We start from the raw sequence: 18,310 nt of genomic DNA, 5'->3' as shown, positions 1-18,310 counted from the left end.
ATTAAATAAATTTGCATAAATTAACATCCTTAACACAGTAACTTCCATATAACAAGATCTGCCAGCTCCTCCCGAGCTACCCAGTGTAATCATCAATAAATTGCCCCCGACTCCGCCATGAACAGCAAGAGTCTGAGGGGTGGCATGACCTCATGCCCCTTTAACCAGGTCAGTAGACCCCAAGGCACGGCTCCCAGCCATCCCTCCGCTCATCGCCGGATGAGCCCCAGCACCCAGTAGCTCGGGAGACCCGCCTCCCGAGCTACCAAGGCCACCAATAAAGGGCGGGTGGGCGGGGTAAAAGCCGCCCTGGAGGACCGTGAAAAACCAAGTCCTCCAAGGTCCCGGCTTTAAGACCTCCTCCAGCGCCGCCCACTCTCTCATTCTGCCCTATCACACTCCTGCCTTTTGGCACGCGTCCCTCCCCTCACTAACTAACTTCCCATTCCAACTCCCCCCCCCTGCTCCTATCCTATCGCGGGCTACATAGACGAGCTCTCGGGCTACTCTTAACAAAATTGTAAGTTTTATGTTGAATTATACCGGCTGTACACCGCCTTGGGTGAATCTCTTCATAAAAGGCAGTTAATAAATCTTAATACATAAACTGAACATTTACAAATATGAAATCCACTTTATTCTTGGAAAGCAAACATTTTATTAATCAGTGTCTCTTCCTGTACATACAGCACAACACAAAATAGATACCTCTCTTTGTTTTTTAATTCTTCATTCATCTTGCTAAGCTGAGCAACACTGTTCCCTGAAGACTGAATCATTTCGGATATCTGATTTTCCAGTTTTGCTTTGGCTCTAGTTAACTGTTCTTCTTTTTCTGCTCCCATTTTACATATTTTCTCCATTGCTGCAATGAAAATACACATCATACTACAATGAAGACCAGCAAATGGACGATTAAGTACATCATGTCTGGGGCCAAGAAGGAGTACCAGCTAGCTGCAGTAAAAATCTTATTTGCTGTGAGAGAGAGAGCTGGAAAGGTTTAAGAAAGAAAATAATAACAAAACTTTTAATGATTTTAACAGGAGTTGCCATTCAACAAATCACGTACAATTGGAAGGATTGGAAAAGATTGAATTATAGTTTTTGGTGGAATTTAGTGTGTCACTTGTATAAAATGGAAAGAGAGTTAGCTGTTCAAAAAGGATCTTTCAATAAATTTAAGGATGTGTGGGGGCCATTAATAAAGTATTGTAATGAATAATTATCATTTTTCCCTGTATAGCATAAATGATTTTTAGAGGGTGGGGGGGGGGGTTTGCGATTTTCATCATTTGATATGAAGAGATAGATAGATTATACTGTATTTTATTATATAGTTTATTTATTATTAGCATGGGGGGTGGGAGGGAGATAACTCTTATTTATGGAAAATGTTATGGAATTTCAAGTGATGTTTTGGTGTTTTATGATGTTATTTTCTGAACACTTGATGCAAAATATAAAATGAATAAAGATTTATAAAAAAAAAAGAAAGAAAAGGTGAGCTTATTTAACTTGGAATTATTTTTCTTTGTTTTAATCCTTTTGAGTCTTGCTGCAAGTGCACAGTGATACTTTCAATTCTCAGTGATGTGGCCCTCTTTCTCAGGCTATATAGGATTGCTACCTTTATTCTGCCCCTTCTCATTTGTCTGGGTGTGTATAAAAAAGCGGGTGCGTCTTATATGCCGCTGCGTCCTATACGCTGGCAAATGCGATATACAAAAAACATATACTTGGTTATCTTCCTTGTAGACAGTGTTTCTGCGTTATGGTTGGGGTCAAGTAACATTCCAGCTACATTGCTAATTGCCTGAACAAGGTCCTCTAACAGGCCTTTCATCACAAAACATTCATTAGCCCAATTAAAGAGGGATAAATGAAAAGTAACACCTCCATAACTTTGGTTTAAACAAAGATATTGTAATCAATTAAAAAAAAAGAAAATACTTGAAACTTGATCTTTTATCACATGTATTTACTTTTCTACATAGATGTCTCCATTCGCCACACATTTCTGCCAATGATGGCAAGATTTTAAAAGGCTTTGCAAAAGAACTGCGCATTTTGCCTTTTCAATTATTTGCTCACTGTCCTTTCCACTTGAGAACATAAGCCTTGCCATACTGCCAAAGACTGAATGTGCATCAAGCCCAATAGTGTTTCCAATAGTGGCCAACACAACTCACAAGTACATGCAGACCAATGGTCCTTCAAGCCCAGTAGCCCGTTCTCACGGTGGCCAATCCAGGTCACTAGTACCTGACCAAAACCCAAGGAGTAGCAATATTCCATGCTACCGATCCAGGGCAAGCAGTGGCTTCCTCCATGTCTTTCTCAATAACAGACTTTTTCTCCAGGAACTTGTCCAAACCTTTCTTAAAACCAGTTCTAGTATTTTTGGAAAGAGTAAACAATCACATCAATACTTTCCACTCCACTCAGTATTTTATAGATTTCTATCATATCTCCCCTGAGCTGTTTTCGCCAAGCTAAAGAGCCCTAGTCGCTTTAGACTTTCCTCAAAGGGAAATCATCCTATCTCTTATCATTTTTGTTGCCCTTCTCTGTACCTTTTTTAAATTCTGCTATATCTTTTTTGAGATATGGCGACTGGAATTGCACACAGTATTTGAGGTGCGGCCCTATCATAGAGCAATACAAAGGCATTATAACATTTTCATCTTTGTTTTCCATTCCTGATAATTTCTAACATTCTATTTGCTTTCTTAGCCACATCTGGCTCAATCTGAGGACATGTAAGAACCCTGGGCAAGGACATTTTTGCTTATTCAGCCCCAGACTGCTTAGAGCCTCAGTAATTGGGGGGGGATATCCAAATGACACCAAACACATACTTGCCATATCTAAGACTATTAGGCAAGGACCAATGGCATATCAAGATGCTATGATGATTTGAAAGGCACATCTGATATGATTTTGAATAAAAGATGCACCTGCAAAAGGCATAGGGCAACACTCATCAAAAATACCACTATGTCACAAGGACTAAAAAGAAAACCAGACGCTTCCCGCTATTGGCCCACAGTGCCAGCTGCTTATGTGATGGGATAACTGCAATCACTTTTAGGTGGAGTCTGCTGTAGGGAGTGTTTGCTATTCCATCTGGCTTCTGTAGCTTTTGTTATTCTACATATTTGTATATCATGAACTTTTAAATTCTAATTTTACCTTTGTATACACTTTAGTTTTATACGTTATCTTTGCGAATATATCCTTTTCTATTTGTTACACGTGGTCCTTGTAGCTTATCAAGAAGTAATAAAAGGGAATTTTGAACTATGCCCAGAACTGCAAGGTTGAGGCGGAATAGAAATCAGTAATGTAATATAATGTAATTCAGTGCTATTATTTACATGTCTATGTCCTACACTGATCCTTACTGGTCAGTGTGAACTGTTACCCTCACAATCATCAAAATCAACCTTCATGCAGTGGTGAACTTCAACTGGAGGGACTCCTTCAATAGTTTGAAAGCCTATCATAGCACTGACGGGCGTTCACTGCATGCTTCCATTTCACAAGCAACAGCAAAACAGCCTCTTCACACAGACACTTCTCGTCAACTGAGGTAAAGGAAGAGATTTCAAGAAACAAGTGAACGTGTGTAGCACGTCAATGCTGTTTCCTGTTAACAAATTATGGAGGTGGAGACTTTTGTATTTCCCTCCCTTTATGTACCCTCATTCTAAATTGTAATCTTTCCTATCTCTGTTACCCTCTTGTACTCACCAAGTGTTAACATCTGTCATATAAATGTCTTGTGCTATTATGCACAGCTTCCCTTCCCCACTTATTTTTGAGTTTGTAAGCCACTTAGATTTTCTTTGTTATATTTATGACATTTTGTATGACATAAACTGAACCTTCTTTTCATCTAATTCTTGTACATTACCTATTTTGCTGGTTTTGTTGTAACAAGTTTTGTGTTTCACATGCTAACATATCAAACCCTTTCAATTTAAAAACAAAATAATTACCGTATTTTTCGCTCTATAAGACGCACCTGACCACAAGATGCACCTGGGCCTCCTTTTACAAAACTGCGATAGCAGTATCTAGCGCGGGGAGCCACACCGAATGGCCCGCACTGCTCCTGAAGCTCACTGAGTTCCTATGAGCATCCGGAGCAGTGCGGGCCATTCAGCACGGCTCCCCGCGCTAGAAAATGCTATCGCAGTTTCATAAAAGAAGGGGCTAGTGTAGAGGAGGAAAAACCAAGAAAAAAAATTCTGAACCAAATGGTGTGCCCTGTCCCCCCTCTGGTCGTCTAGTGGTAGGCCAAGACAGGGTACAGGGCAGGTCTAGTGGTAAGCATAGGCAGCCCCCCCCCCTAGTGGTAGGCAGGTTTAGTGGTAGGCTTAGGCAGCCCCCCCCCAATACCTTTTTTAATTCTGTCAGTCCAGTGCTGTATCGGCAGGAGCTTTCTGCGTTCCTGCCCCTCCCTCGCTGGACGGCTGCCTAGTCCTCTTGTTTCAGAGCAGCACATAAGGCAGGCGCGAGCTTTTCGCACTCCTGCCTGGTCCTGCGCTGCTCCCTGAATGGCTGCTGTCAGTTCTCGCAACTTGCGAAAAGCTCCTGCTGATACAGCGCTGGACTGACAGAATTAAAAAAAGGTACAGGGGGTATATTCACTCCACCCACTTTTTTGGGGGAAAAAAGTGCATCTTATAGAGCAAAAAATACGGTACATATTGCTTTGTTCAATCTCTTCCATTCTCACTGGTCATTTCCATTTACACTGCTTGTTCAAAACACTGCTCAAAGCATGTCAAGCAGCAAGTCCCTCAAGGTAAGTTTTTTTAGTGAATTTTTTTTGTTCTCTGCTGCACCTTCAGGTGACAATTTTATTCAATTCATTTTAATGTATCACATCCTTATTTTATTATCAAACATGTCAACAGAACAATTCAATAGAAATCTTTTCCATGAGACACTGTGAGATTCCTGATGCATTTCAATACTAAAGTTTACCTTCTGAATTAAAACACCCAATTTAAATTTTAAAAAAATATGCTTACCAGCATGCTGAGATTTGAATTCTTGCAATTCCGAAGAAAGGGATGCACATGTCTCTTCTTTTTTGTTTAGCTTTTCAAGTGTTTCTATAAATAGATATGTCACATAAATAGAGTGTGAGCCCACCAGGACAGGTAGGGAAAAATGCTTGAGTACCTGAATGTAAACCACTTAGGCTATAAGTGGTATATAAATACTTAAATTAAATAAATAAATGAACACAATTATTATTTTTTAAAATTTGCTTTGAATTGCACTAACAGATGCCTCAATACAACCTTATTTTCAAATCCTAAGTTGTTACATTTTGTGCAAGGCTGACTCAAAAATATCTGCTATCCTAGGTCAGGGGTTGACAACCTTTATAAAGCAAAAAGCTTCTCTCCCCACCAAACCCTCACAGGTCTCTGCACCTCTCATCCCTTCCTCCCTTCCCCCTAACCCATAGCCAAGGCTCTCTCCCTTCTCCAGGCCCTGACCCTTTGATCTCCCTCCCAACCCATGTTTCTTCCATCCCCCAAGGGCCTACCTAGGTATCGGGTCCAGCGGGGAGATCTTCAGGGCAGGAGCATGGCACTCTCATGACATCTCAACCCTACAATACCCCTGCCCCCCCCCCTCCACCTTGCCATGTATAGGTAGGGCTCCCCAGGCCTACCAAGGTACCTGATGATCTAGAGTGGGACTTTGTGACAGGAGCACAGCTCTTTCATTCCTGCCGCCTTGCAGTTGCCTTCTAAAATGGCTGCAGCGGCATGTCCTTACTACCGTGAGCTGCCACGAGAGGTCATGGCAGCCATTTTAGAAGGCAGCTGTGAGGAGGCAGGAGAGAGAGGGCCACGCTCCTGCCATGAAGACCCCTGCTGGACCACCAAGTACAGTGGTGCCTCACATAACGGACGCCTCGTACAGCGAACGCTGCGCATAACAAACTTTTTGTCTTGCTCCCTATAACGAACTTCGTTTCACACAACGAAGTTGCCCGAGGGGCCCGGGGGGGGGGCGGAACTACTCTCGCCGCTTCCTAATGTGAGCCGGGAACAGCAGCACCCTCCTGTCTGAATGCAGTGTTCCATCATCTCCCTCCACCTTACCTTAGATGCCGAGTTTTCCGGCTTTCTTTTTCGGCCAGCCACACACTTTCAAAGAGCAGCACATGCGCGCATGCTCTGTTGTTCAATCTTCTCCTCTGACGCAACCGGAAACCGGAAGTTGCAGGAGAGGAGAACATTGATCAACTCCAGCAGCTGCGCGTGCACAGCTTTTTGAAAGCGTGCGGCTGGGTGAAAAAGAAAGCTGGCAAACTCTGCATATAAGGTGAGGTGGAGGGAGGGAAATGTAGGGCTGCAGAACGAATTATTTTGTTTTACATGTATTCTTATGGGAAAACAGGGCTGCAGAACGAATTATTTTGTTTTACATGTATTCTTATGGGAAAACGCGTTTCACACAACGAACGTTTCACATAACAAACTTGCTCCTGGAACGGATTAAGTTCGTTGTGTGAGGCACCACTGTACTTTGGTAAGTCTGGAGAGCCATGGAAGAAGAGCCGTAGCCACATGGGAGAAGAGCCGCAGGTTGCCGACCCCTGTCCTAGGGGGGTTTGTTTCTACTCACCATTAGGACTGCCCAGTTAAAGCTAAGTAGAATATTTCTTTTGTCTACTTATGTACTGATTGTATGAATACTATAAAGTACAAAAGTGGACATATTATTTAAAAATATAAAGCAAAAATAAAAAAAAGAAAGAGAAGAAAATAAAAGTAGGAAGAAGATATATTGGATGTTTCACAGCACAGAGGAGGTTTTATGACTAATGATGGCTCATTAATGTGTGAGCAGGTCAGGAATGTTTTTCTGTTCCAAAGTCCTATCTCTCTCTGAGCTCTTGAAGTCTTTTCCTCCTCCTAATGTCAGTTGTTACATCTTGTATATCAACGGGATACAAACTAACTGTCTTGAAATTTTATGATTATTTTGAGTCTTTTTTTTGTTGCAACACCAAGGCCATGTGTGCAGGGAGCAGCAATTATAATGAAATACATTACACACAGTTTATATTTAAATTTACTTAAAAAAGAAGATCATACCTTGAACGGTTTGCTCGAGACTCTTTACCTCTTCAGAATTACTGGTACACTTCTTTTTCTAAAACAAATGGATATTATAAATAAGAGCAAGTTTTAAACACAGTGCACAAATCTGAAAACTAGGAGCTTTATCTACTAAATGTGCATCAGTGTGCACTCGTGTGATTTAACACACTATTTAACACAACCCATTATTATTGTCAATTGACTACTAATTAAAAACAATTTACACACTAATATAACCCTAAGTTTATTCCACTTAGCTTCACTACTGCAAAGGAAGCAAAGTTACTAAGCTGTAGCAGGTGTTCTCCGATCACAACAGGATGAATATCCACATTAGTGGTCGACATCATCAGATGGAGTTCCGCACGGGAACCACTCTCATAAGAACCCGAGAATAGCCATAGGGCAGGGATCTCAAAGTCCCTCCTTGAGGGCCACAATCCAGTCGGGTTTTCAGGATTTCCCCAATGAATATGCATTGAAAGTAGTGCATGCACATAGATCTCATGCATATTCATTGGGGAAATCCTGAAAACCCGACTGGATTGCGGCCCTCAAGGAGGGACTTTGAGACCCCTGCCATAGTGGGTCAGATCAAGGATCCATTTAGTCCAGTATCCTGTTTAAACTGCATCATACCAATGGTCCATCTAGTCCAGTATACTGTTTCCAAACCTCCATAGTTAGTTAAGTTTGGGTGTAGCTAACTGGATAAAGTGCATTTACCAATGGCTGTCTCAATCCTGTACTGATCAAAAGAAACTAAAAGATGGGCAGAATGTCTATGGGCGTTAGTTCACTCCAGACAGAAGGCCAAGGTTCTCTTGCAGTCCAAAGTACACAATGCATTTTCACCTTGATGGTCCTGTGGCCTTGGGAATAATGTTGGCAGAACAACTGGCTAGTTAAGATGGAATTCAGACACTACCTTGAGAAGGAACTTAGGATGTGTGCATAGAACTACTTTGATGTGATAAAATTTTGTGTAAGGTGGATCAGCTACTAGGGCCTGGATCTCACTCACCCTGCAGACTGAAGTGACCACCACCAAAAACAGGACTTTACCTGGAAACTTCAGGAACAAGTGTCAAGTGGCTTGAAAGGAGCTTTCATCAGTTGGATGAGGGCAACACTGAGATCCCATGACACTGTGAGAGGCTCAATATGAGGCTTGAGTAACAGCAAGACTTCATGAGCAGAGATGGACTTACTCTCTACACGATGAGCTCTAATTACATTGAAATATACTCTTACAGAATTGCTCTTAAGACCAGACTTGGATATAAAAGGTATTCAAGAAGTTTTTGTATAGGTCAAGAGAAAGGCTCTAGGACCTTGCCCTCACACTAGATGGCAAACCTCCTCCACTTGAAACCATATGACCGTCTTATGGAATCTTTCTTAGAAACAAGCAAAACTTGAGAGACACCCTCTGGCAGATCCTAGTCATGAGGGCTACAGACTGAATGCTGGGATGTAGAAGGGACCCATCATTTTAGTAATGACAGAAAGCAATTCAATTTCCATGGGTCCTGGCTTGCTAGTTACAGGAGTCCCCGTACCCAGACTGGATGCATCTTATGGGGAGGAGGAATTTGGAACAGTAGTCACTTGCCCAAATTGCTGCATATTAGCCACTAAGACAGAAACCTCCTGAGGGAAGGAGCGACAGTGATGACATCTGCTAAATTCCTACCGGGAAGCTAGAGTTCACTGGGCCAGCCTCAAATGGAGTTGTATCATGAACATTGTTCATGTACTGTTGAGGCCACGTGGCCTAGCAATCTCAACAGTTTCTGAGCTAATACCTGCTGACTGTCAAACTTGGAGCACTGCAGAAATCAGGGATTCTATATGCAGGACTAGGAGAAAGGCCCTTGCCCAAGCAATATCTAGCAGGGCTCCTATTAGTTCCAATTGCTGGACTTGTTTGAGATGGAACTTGGGGGAGTTGATGGCAAGACCTAGTAGCTCCAATATTCAAATAATTCTGAGCATGGTCTCTTAGCCCTTCCTCTGATGTGCTCTTGACCAGTCAATCATTCAGATAGGGGGAACATGTGGACTCTCTATCTGCATAGTGATGGTGCGACTACTGCTAGACATTTTGTGAAGACTCTGGGAGCTGATGTGAGGCCAAGTGGCAGGACGTGGTACTGGAATAAAATATCTTCCCTTTTCCCCCTGGAGGAACAGGTTTGTCTACATTCGCTTGTATAAGGGAGAAGAGTTCCTTTCTAAGCAATTATTGGTGCTGAGAGTTTAACTTTGTTGCTCTTTGAGGGCAATTTGGTGGAATTGTGTCCAATTGAAGCGAGTAGCCTACCCAGACTATTTTGAGAACCCATTGGTCTGATGTCACAAGGACCACCTTGCCTGGAAAAAATTCAGCTTCCCTACTGGTAGGTTGTCCGGAGTAGCTTCATTTATTGTGGCTATGTCTCCTGAGGCCACTCTAAAGCTCATCCCTTGCTTTGAGTGGGGAGCCAGCTGGGACTTCTCAGCCCTCTATTGCCATGGGCAGGAACAAGAGCTCTGGATATTCTGGGTTGGTCAGGAGTGGGGAGGATACCTTTGAGAGTAGTAGGTCTTTCGTTATTCTCTGCTGGATGAGGAAGTTGAGCTAGGAGAAGGCCGGGACAGTGACGGTGTCAGAACAGTTCTTAATTAGGTCAGTGACCGCTTCACCCTCCTTGACACCAAAAAGATAACCACCTCAGAACAGAACATCCTACTAGCTCTTCCAGAACCACTGGCTCCATGTTTGAGGCACACAACCAGGTGAGTCTGCATATCCCAATTCCCATGGACACTATATCAAAACTACCATAGGTTGTTTGGATAATGTGCTTTCTATACTTCTGCTGTTTGTCAACCAGTCAGTGAAACTCTGAAGTCTTTTCTGGAGGCAGAAACACTGCTCACTAAGTTCCACCAGTGCTTGCTTATTAAGAGCTAATAAAAATGGAAGATTAGGGTTATACCTTCGATAATCTGTTAGTCCTTGGAGGATTCCATATGCTAGGTGTTGAATCCCAACCTGCAGTCCAGGTGTTGCTGAAATCCACATCTTTTCTGAACACATGCTCCACCCCCCCTAGGCTGAGAGTCAGCAAACAATCTTAATTCAGTCCCAAAGCCAAGTACATACCTGCAAATCCAGGACAAGATTAATGGAATATGGAGATAAATCTCTGGGAGATCCAAAGACACTGCAAACTCCTCTGGAGAAAGCAGCCATCACCGTGTACTCCGTTATCCATTCAGAAAAAGGGAATTCGCAAGAAGTGGGTGACTAACTGTAGAACCAGAATATGACTCAATTCTCTGAGCTTTTCTGGCACGAGGAAGTATAAGGAGTATCTGCCTAAGCCCCCATTCGCAGACCCTGGACTGTTGCCGTCGACTTGCCGGAGTCCAGAAACCAAGCTGGAGGCAGACAAAGAAGGACTAACAAGTGTCCAACAAAAGTCGAATCCATTCTTGTCAAAATGGTAGAAGACAGCCTGCAAGTGAGGAAGCCATGCCCGCTCCAGGTGTGTCAAAAGAGTCCCCAAACTTGAAACGTAGGCATACTGCATCAGACTCCAGAACGGCAGCTGGGTGAGATTTTCTTTGGAAGGCACAGACCCAGGCCAGCTCCCCAGCCCAAGGGGACATGGAGGTGGCGAAGTCTGAAGCTCCCGCCCCCTTCCCCTGGCGTGCTATGGCATGCAGGACACAATCGTTGACCCGTCGCCCATCTGGCTCAATCAGTGTCCATATTCAATAGATTAAAGGCTGGGGAGTCCATCCCAATTGATTTTGAGTCAAATCAAGGTTTTTTGAGGCAGAAATCAAAGTTAGAAAAAAATATCATTTTTAAGTTTCAAGTTTTTATTAATATTTGATGAATCGCTTATTCAATTTGCTAAGCGATGTACAACTTCCTAAAAACATAATTGTGAGAACAAACAAAATTACATCAAACTTACAAATTTTAAACAGACATGAGTCGTGGAGGGTAGACGGGAGAAGTTACAATTCTTTGCTAGAGAGAATAAACGAAAGGGAAAAAGACGAGAGGGAAGGTAAAAAGTTAGAGGCCTAAAGCATCTGGTCGCAGGTCTAAAGATCAAATGTTGAATGCGACTTTAAAAAGATAAGTTTTTAAAGATTTTTAAAATGAGGTAAGATCTTTTTCTACTCGAATGTACTGTGGTAGTGAGTTCCACAGTTGAGGGGCCATTACCGAAAACAAATCGTGTCTTCTAGTGCCTACAATTTTCAGTGAGGGGATGGCTAGGAGGTTTTGAGATGTTGACTAAAGAGACCGGGGGGTATTATGAGGGATGAGCATTCTAGTTATAAATTGAGGTTCATTAAAAATTAACGTTTTATAAACTAAAAGTAATACATTGAAGGTGATGCGGTGGCTGATTGGGAGCCAATGGGAATCAATCATTAAGGGCGTGACATGGTCATATTTTTTGGCATTATGGATAAGTTTAACATCCAAGATAGCCGCCATCACGAATTTACACAAAAAAAGGCAAAAATAAACAAAACCCAAAAATAAAAAATAGCAATTTTGGGATCTGGGGAGGTGGGAGACCTGAACCCTACCCACAAAAACTGTGAAAAACAAAGTTTAAATTGATTCATAAACCATCCCCGAAGTTCCCATAGGTAATAATGTAGTGCCTTTGTCTGCCATCGTTTTTAAAGCAGCTGAGTGGAGAAAAAGGGCTTTTTGCCTCAGAACAGCTCCAAATGCACAGAAATGAAGATCTTTGGACTGCCAGCTGGCCAGAGACCGACTACAACCTCCACCCCCACGGATCCTCTGCCATACGGTCGGGGGCGGGAAAGGCAGCCTGCACCTTGAAACCCAGGTGGGTTTCTGTCCAGATGCACACAGCCTGCGCTAGACACCTGTGACAGAGTCACTGACCAGCAGACTTCCACGGGAAAAGGACCCTGGGCACTTGAAGAGGGTGGCACACAACAGGCTGGCTCCACAGATCCACCAGAGTTTCTCTATGAAGCTGCAATCCGGTTCTGCAGGACTGCATCCTTTTCTCAGACAAGGGACCACCCGGGAGGGGTCACAAGGCACTTAAGCCACCAAAAAATGAACTTTAGGCAAACTTTAAGTGGGCAAAGGCACCGTGCCCGACACTATGACGCAGGACCTACTTTTACTGGAACAATGGTCCACAATTTGGCAACTGAGTTTTAATGCCAAAAAGTGTAAGGTTATGCACCTTGGCAGTAGAAACCCATGCAGAACTTACACCCTGAATGGTGAGACCTTAACAAGAACTATGGCAGAACGGGACCTAGGGGTAATCATTAGTGAAGATATGAAGACTGCCAATCAAGCGGAGAAAGCTTCATCCAAGGCTAAACAAATGCTGGGTTGCATCCGAAGTTTTGTCAGCCGAAAGCCTGAAGTTGTAATGCCGTTGTACAGGTCCATGGTGAGACCTCATCTGGAATATTGTGTTCAATTTTGGAAGCCATATTATCAAAAGGATGTGCTGAGAATGGAGTCGGTTCAACGAATGGCCACCAGGATGGTCTCAGGACTCAAAGATCTCCCATATGAAGAACATCTAGGTAAGTTGCAGCTATACTCTCTTGAAGAACGCAGAGAGAAGGGAGACATGATAGAGACGTTCAAATATGTTACTGGCCGTATTGAGGTGGAAGAAGACATCTTTTTCCTTACAGGACCTACGGCAACAAGAGGGCATCCGTTAAAAATCAAGGGTGAGAGATTCCATGGAGACATTAGGAAGTATTTCTTCACTGAAAGGGTGGTTGATCGTTGGAATGATCTTCCACTTCAGGTAATTGAGGCAAGCAACGTGCTTGATTTTAAGAAAAAATGGGATAAATATGTGGGTTCACTTCGAGGAAGTGCTTAGAGGGGAGGGTTCTTCGAGTGGGCAGACTTGTTGGGCTGATGGCCCTTTTCTGCCGTCATATTCCATGTTTCTATGTTTAAAATAAAAAATAGAAGCAGAGCAACAGCAAAGATTTCTGCTCAGACTGCTTGCAGAAATTGAAACTAAGGTTGTTTGCTGTCTCTCAGCCTTTGTGGGGGAGGGGGGCGGGGGCACATGTGTTCAGAAAAGATGTGGATTTCTGCAACACCCGAACTGCGGGTTGGGATTGAACACCTAGCGTATGAAATCCGGAAGGGACAGAATGTTATGTTAAGTGTAATCTTATATCCTGCCGAATCCTCATTAGAGTTCTAGGTGGGTTACAGGCAACATATTGTTACATAGAATTTTGTATACAGTTAAATATGTTACAAAGAATTATACATGCTACATAATAATATATTTCTATTACTGGGGACAAACCCAGTTAAATATAATGCAATGACAAATATTCTAAGAGAACATTAATAGTAGAAGATAATAAATTTCAAAATGATAATTTTTTAAAATAAGAATATTTTTAAAAGTTTTCAAAAAACAATATATTGACCTACTGATCTTATTAAAGTAGGGAGATCATTCCAAATTAAAGGGGCCTGATAAAAAAAGAATGCCTTCCATTGAACAATCTAAGGGCTCCTTTTATCAAGCCGTGTTAGCAGTTTAACGCGCGTAATAGCGCGCGTTAAACCACCGGCCGCTAACGCCTGCCTTGAGCAGGCAGTAGTTTTTTGGCCAGAGTGGGGGTTAGCACGTGATTAAAAAGCCACGCGCGCTAAACCCGTTAGCGCGGCTTGATAAAAGGAGCGCTAATTGTCTTTGGCGAGGGAAAATGAAGATAGAATTGTTTACGCGTAAATATGAAGAAGTAGCTGCTGTTAGGCGATGTTCAGTTCGATATTTTAAGAGGGTTTGGGCTCTTTTTGTTGATTATTGAAGAATACATGCTAATTGACTTGTCTTTCTGGTTTGTACTCCCAATTTGTCTACTTTTACAATTTTGTTTGTGGAAGGGAGAAGGGCTTAAATGTCATTAGATTAATTGTTGTGTTGAATTATTGTATTTTATGAAATTCAATAAAGACATTTAAACAAACAAACAAAAAACAGATAGAATTGCTTCCATACAATATGACCTGGTCTTCCTGCTAGTAATGAAATCAATTCCACTAAATAATATGGCACCTGGCCCTATATAAAATTTAAAAAATCATAATACAAAGCTTAAAATAAATCTTTGCATTTACTGGCAACCAATGTAATTTAATGAAATGTGGTGTAATTCTATCATATTTAGAGATGGAAAAAATTACCCTCACTGCAGTATTCTGCACATTTTGTAATCTTTCAACAATCCCTTAATGCATCCAAAATAAACAATATTACAGTAGTCTATCTGAGAAAGAATAAGTGATTGAACCATAAGTATAAAAGTATAAAAATATTTCCGAATTACCAATAATTTCCTTAAAAAAATGATTTTTTTACTAACTAGATTAACTTGATTCTCCAAGCTCAATAAATCTTGAATGCCAAAAACTCTAGTTTGCGTATCAAAAGGGGTAATTACTTTGGCCAAAATGTGATAAAAGATCCGATCTAGCCTGAATCTATGGGCCTAGCTAAAGAAACTTAGTTTTATCTATATTTATCTTCAACTTATGGGTTGTATCCCATTTCTCTACGGTATCAAGCACTAACTTTAATGCAGACCAATCAGAATTCTTATTATTAAAAGGTAAGTTAATACTGATGTTATCTGCATAAATGTAACTGAATACACTGGTTTTTAAGTGCCTTACTCAAAGATTGAATCATAATGTTGAACAATATTGGGATGTCAAGTGAAACCTTGTGGCACCCCACAACATTTTCCAACTAGTAGGTGTTATCCGAGGATAGCAGGCAGATATTCTCACATGTGGGTGATGCCATCCATAGAATTCAGTATGGACAGTGTAAAAGTGTACTGTTACTTTAAACTATTTTGCAAGTCTCGAGACTGCCTATACCATGCATGCACCAGTGCTTTCCCGCCCAATGTTGGCTCTTGGGACCACCAGTTCAGAAAAAAAGCTAAGAAGCCAACTATGGGAGGTGGGATGGTTGTGAGAATATACTGCCTGCTTGTCCTAGGATAAAGGAAGGCTCAAGTGGTGACTTTCTTCTTTTGGGTGAAGGGAGGAGCTCTGGTGCCTCACAGAAGCAGTTCAAAGCAGTCACAGAAATAATCCTCACTTAGTCTACTAATCTGCTGGTTAGACTTTGGGCAGGGTCACCAAGGGATGGGCGATATACAGTGCCCCAAAAAGGCTTCCTCCTCCAGAGGACTGGACAAGAATCGGCTTTAATAAGTGTGACAAGCAGGGTATGGGTCGCAAGAATGGGCTGAAGCTCCACTAGAGCCAACATTGAAGCTCTCAATGCCTCTGCATCGCATCAAGTCAGGAGGCATCTTATCTTCTCTTGGACTGGATTCATCACTAAAGGCTGGGGCTCTGCCAGTGTAGACATGTTTTCAAAGTCCTTGCAACATGAACTGATGGCCTGGTCCTGGCTTGATAGAGGTGGTCATACCTGCACGATTCCTTCAAGGGTGAGGAGCCCTCACGATGTAGGTGCTTTTTGGGTATCAATGTCCCAGTACGCTTGATACCTTGCATCAAGGAGGACTGGTGTAGATGCTTCTTGGCCTCCACTCATGAGGACAAAGTTGAATCCTTATCCTCAGGGTGGGATCAGAAGATACCTGATCCCAGTGGCCACTAATGCTCGATGTTGAGGCAAGCAGCTCGGTGATTCATTACGACTGATGCCTTTAGAAGTTGATAGATTGGACTTCTCTGCACCAAAAATACATTTCTGTTCTTTCACTACCTCTAATACTATTTCTTGACATCTGTAAGACAGTTTACAAGAAAGATTATTGTCTGGCCCAAACACTGCAGGCACTAGTTATGAGGGTCCATAAGGAACTAGGTACAATTTTTTAAACCACTGGGAGTCTTCAGGGACATGTTAGGAACAATAGCCAAGGTGAAATCAAACAACTAGATTTTGGAAAACATATTATCCTGACCAGGACACTCGAGGCTTAAGGGATCTAGTGAACCACAGAAAAAGATTGAAAATGAAATTAAAAAGTAACTACTAAGGAAAAAAGAACTGGGAATACTGTCATTTGGGGTGTGGTGGTGGTGGCGGGAGGGAGTGGGCATCCCTCTAGCTGGGGGTGTCGGGAGTGGGAATCACTGGTGGCAGGAAGGAGTTGGCATCCTTCCTGCCTAGGGAGTTGTTGGGTAAGTGGGCATCCCTCCTGCCAGGGATGTCAGGAATTGTTGAGGGGATGGGGACCCTGGTGGCAGGAGGGAATGGGCATCCTTCATGCTGTCCTTCAATTCAGGGGTCATTTTTTTATTGGGGGGGTCTGAGCTATCAAGCCATACTTTCCTGTCGGTGCCTGAGCTAATCAGTGCTCAGGCACTGAACAGAAAAGTAAGGCTACGACAGCTCAGACACTGTCTGATAATTTTGGCCGCAAATGTGGCACGAGGTTAGGGAATAACCCGGTGATGATACAGAATCGCTCAGACTGCTTCTTTAAATATTGATGAGCCCATTTTACTACCATTTTAATATAAATGACCTCGTTACACTACATTTGCATGGCAGAGTCGGAGACTGCAAGGAAGTTTGGAAAAGACTTCTGACAATCAGCTGGTAAAATAATGGCACAGTAAACAGGTTGGAACCGATTTAGTGACCATGTTAAGGGCATGGTAAGTTTTGGGAACCCTGCCCTCAGTCTACTAATCTGCTGGTCAGACTTTGGGCAAAGTCACCAAGGGATGGGTGATATACTTCCTTCTCCAAAGGTCTGGACAATGACGATATTGTGTATGTTATACTGTGTAAGGAAAGAAGAAAGCTTGCAATGTACCAAAAACCTGGCTGGGACAATAAAGGGGAAGGCAACACTGGCCCCAGCCAAACATTTATACATAATAAAATAATGAAAGCTGGAAAATGAAGATGAAGACTGCAGAAGAGAACGACACAGGATGCGGGAAGATGCCAAAAACACAAATTTACTGTTCTACAGGAGGAAAAATAAAAGAAAGACTGATCTAGCCCCATACAACAGCAAGGGGTAGGAAAGCATGCATTCATGTGGTGCATTGCCCTCAGATACTTCAAGTTGCTGGAGGGTGGGTCCCTCGCAGGGCACCGTTGGATGACATCACCCATCAGTGTGGATTTTTCATCCTGTTTGTCCTTGGGGAAAGAAGCACAGGCTGTATGCAGATAAGAGCACAAATTTATAAGGAGAAACTAGATCTTACCTGCTAATTTTCTTTTTTTTTTTTTTTTTTTTGTCCCACCAGGCCAGTCCAGAACCTGGGGGTTATGCCCATCAACAAGCAGATAGCATCTTTTCTGCCAAATGAAATGTGTAATTTAATGTTTGTGATGTTAAGAGCTGTGTTAAATCTGTACTCTATTTTAATTATGTATGTTTTCCGCTTTGAACAGAATATAAATAATAGACTATAAATGCTGTAAGCTCTGCCCTATAAGGGAACTATTTAGCTTTAGCGCCTTAGTATTTTGAATGACAATGCAGTGGTTCCTGTGCCTTTCCTTCCGCTTGAGATATAGTATTAAAAATTACCTAAATAATATATTGTTTTTAACTATTTAAGCAAACAGTGAACTGAAATTTGACAACTGTACATTGAATTAGTAACAATGCTAGAGCAAACTTACAATAATTCTGAGTGCGGTTTACACCTGCTGAGACACTAGGGAGGGCTTATGGACTGATCTGAGAGAACTAAAGGAAAGAAAATTAGCATTCTCACTAGACTAGTCCATACCCTGAGGGAAGCAACAGTGCACTCTTCAAGATAGATGGGACCTGGAAATTCCTGTCTGCAGAACTTCAGCCAGTAATGCTTTGCAAAAGCGTGCAACCTATCATTACCCAGCAAATGTCCACCAGAGCCACCATTTGACCCTCTGCCCAGGTTATCATTACACTCCTGGTATAATATGCTTAGATGCCCTAGGAAATATAGGGTTTCAAGATATAGGCCGAAAGAATTGCCTCTCTATGCTTGTGGCCAATAGTGGCCTTAGCAGCTTATTTACCTTTTGTGGAATCTCCAAAGAGAATGACCAATCTATCCCACTTCCTGAACTCATTGGTCACTTCAAGGTATCTTAGAAGAATCC

At 42.3% G+C, this 18,310-nt stretch overlaps 1 protein-coding gene across 7 annotated transcripts in view; it reads right to left on the bottom strand.

The window, feature by feature from the left end:
* The window catches only part of CLIP1 (CAP-Gly domain containing linker protein 1), a 188,891-nt gene that overhangs the window by 86,925 nt on the left and 83,656 nt on the right, over window positions 1–18,310 (bottom strand). For all 7 annotated transcript variants that reach the window (XM_033954228.1, XM_033954230.1, XM_033954231.1 and 4 more), the window contains 3 exons: window positions 7,137–7,194; window positions 5,046–5,129; window positions 709–865 (listed from right to left, as the gene is read on the bottom strand). In XM_033954228.1, coding sequence (XP_033810119.1) covers window positions 709–865; window positions 5,046–5,129; window positions 7,137–7,194 — 299 coding nt within the window. The remainder of the gene's footprint in view (window positions 1–708; window positions 866–5,045; window positions 5,130–7,136; window positions 7,195–18,310) is intronic.

This window comes from Geotrypetes seraphini, chromosome 8, assembly GCF_902459505.1.
Source record: "Geotrypetes seraphini chromosome 8, aGeoSer1.1, whole genome shotgun sequence".
Lineage (NCBI taxonomy): Eukaryota > Metazoa > Chordata > Amphibia > Gymnophiona > Dermophiidae > Geotrypetes > Geotrypetes seraphini.
Note: the sequence above shows the minus strand (reverse complement) of the source record. Positions and strands in the feature narration are given on the sequence as shown.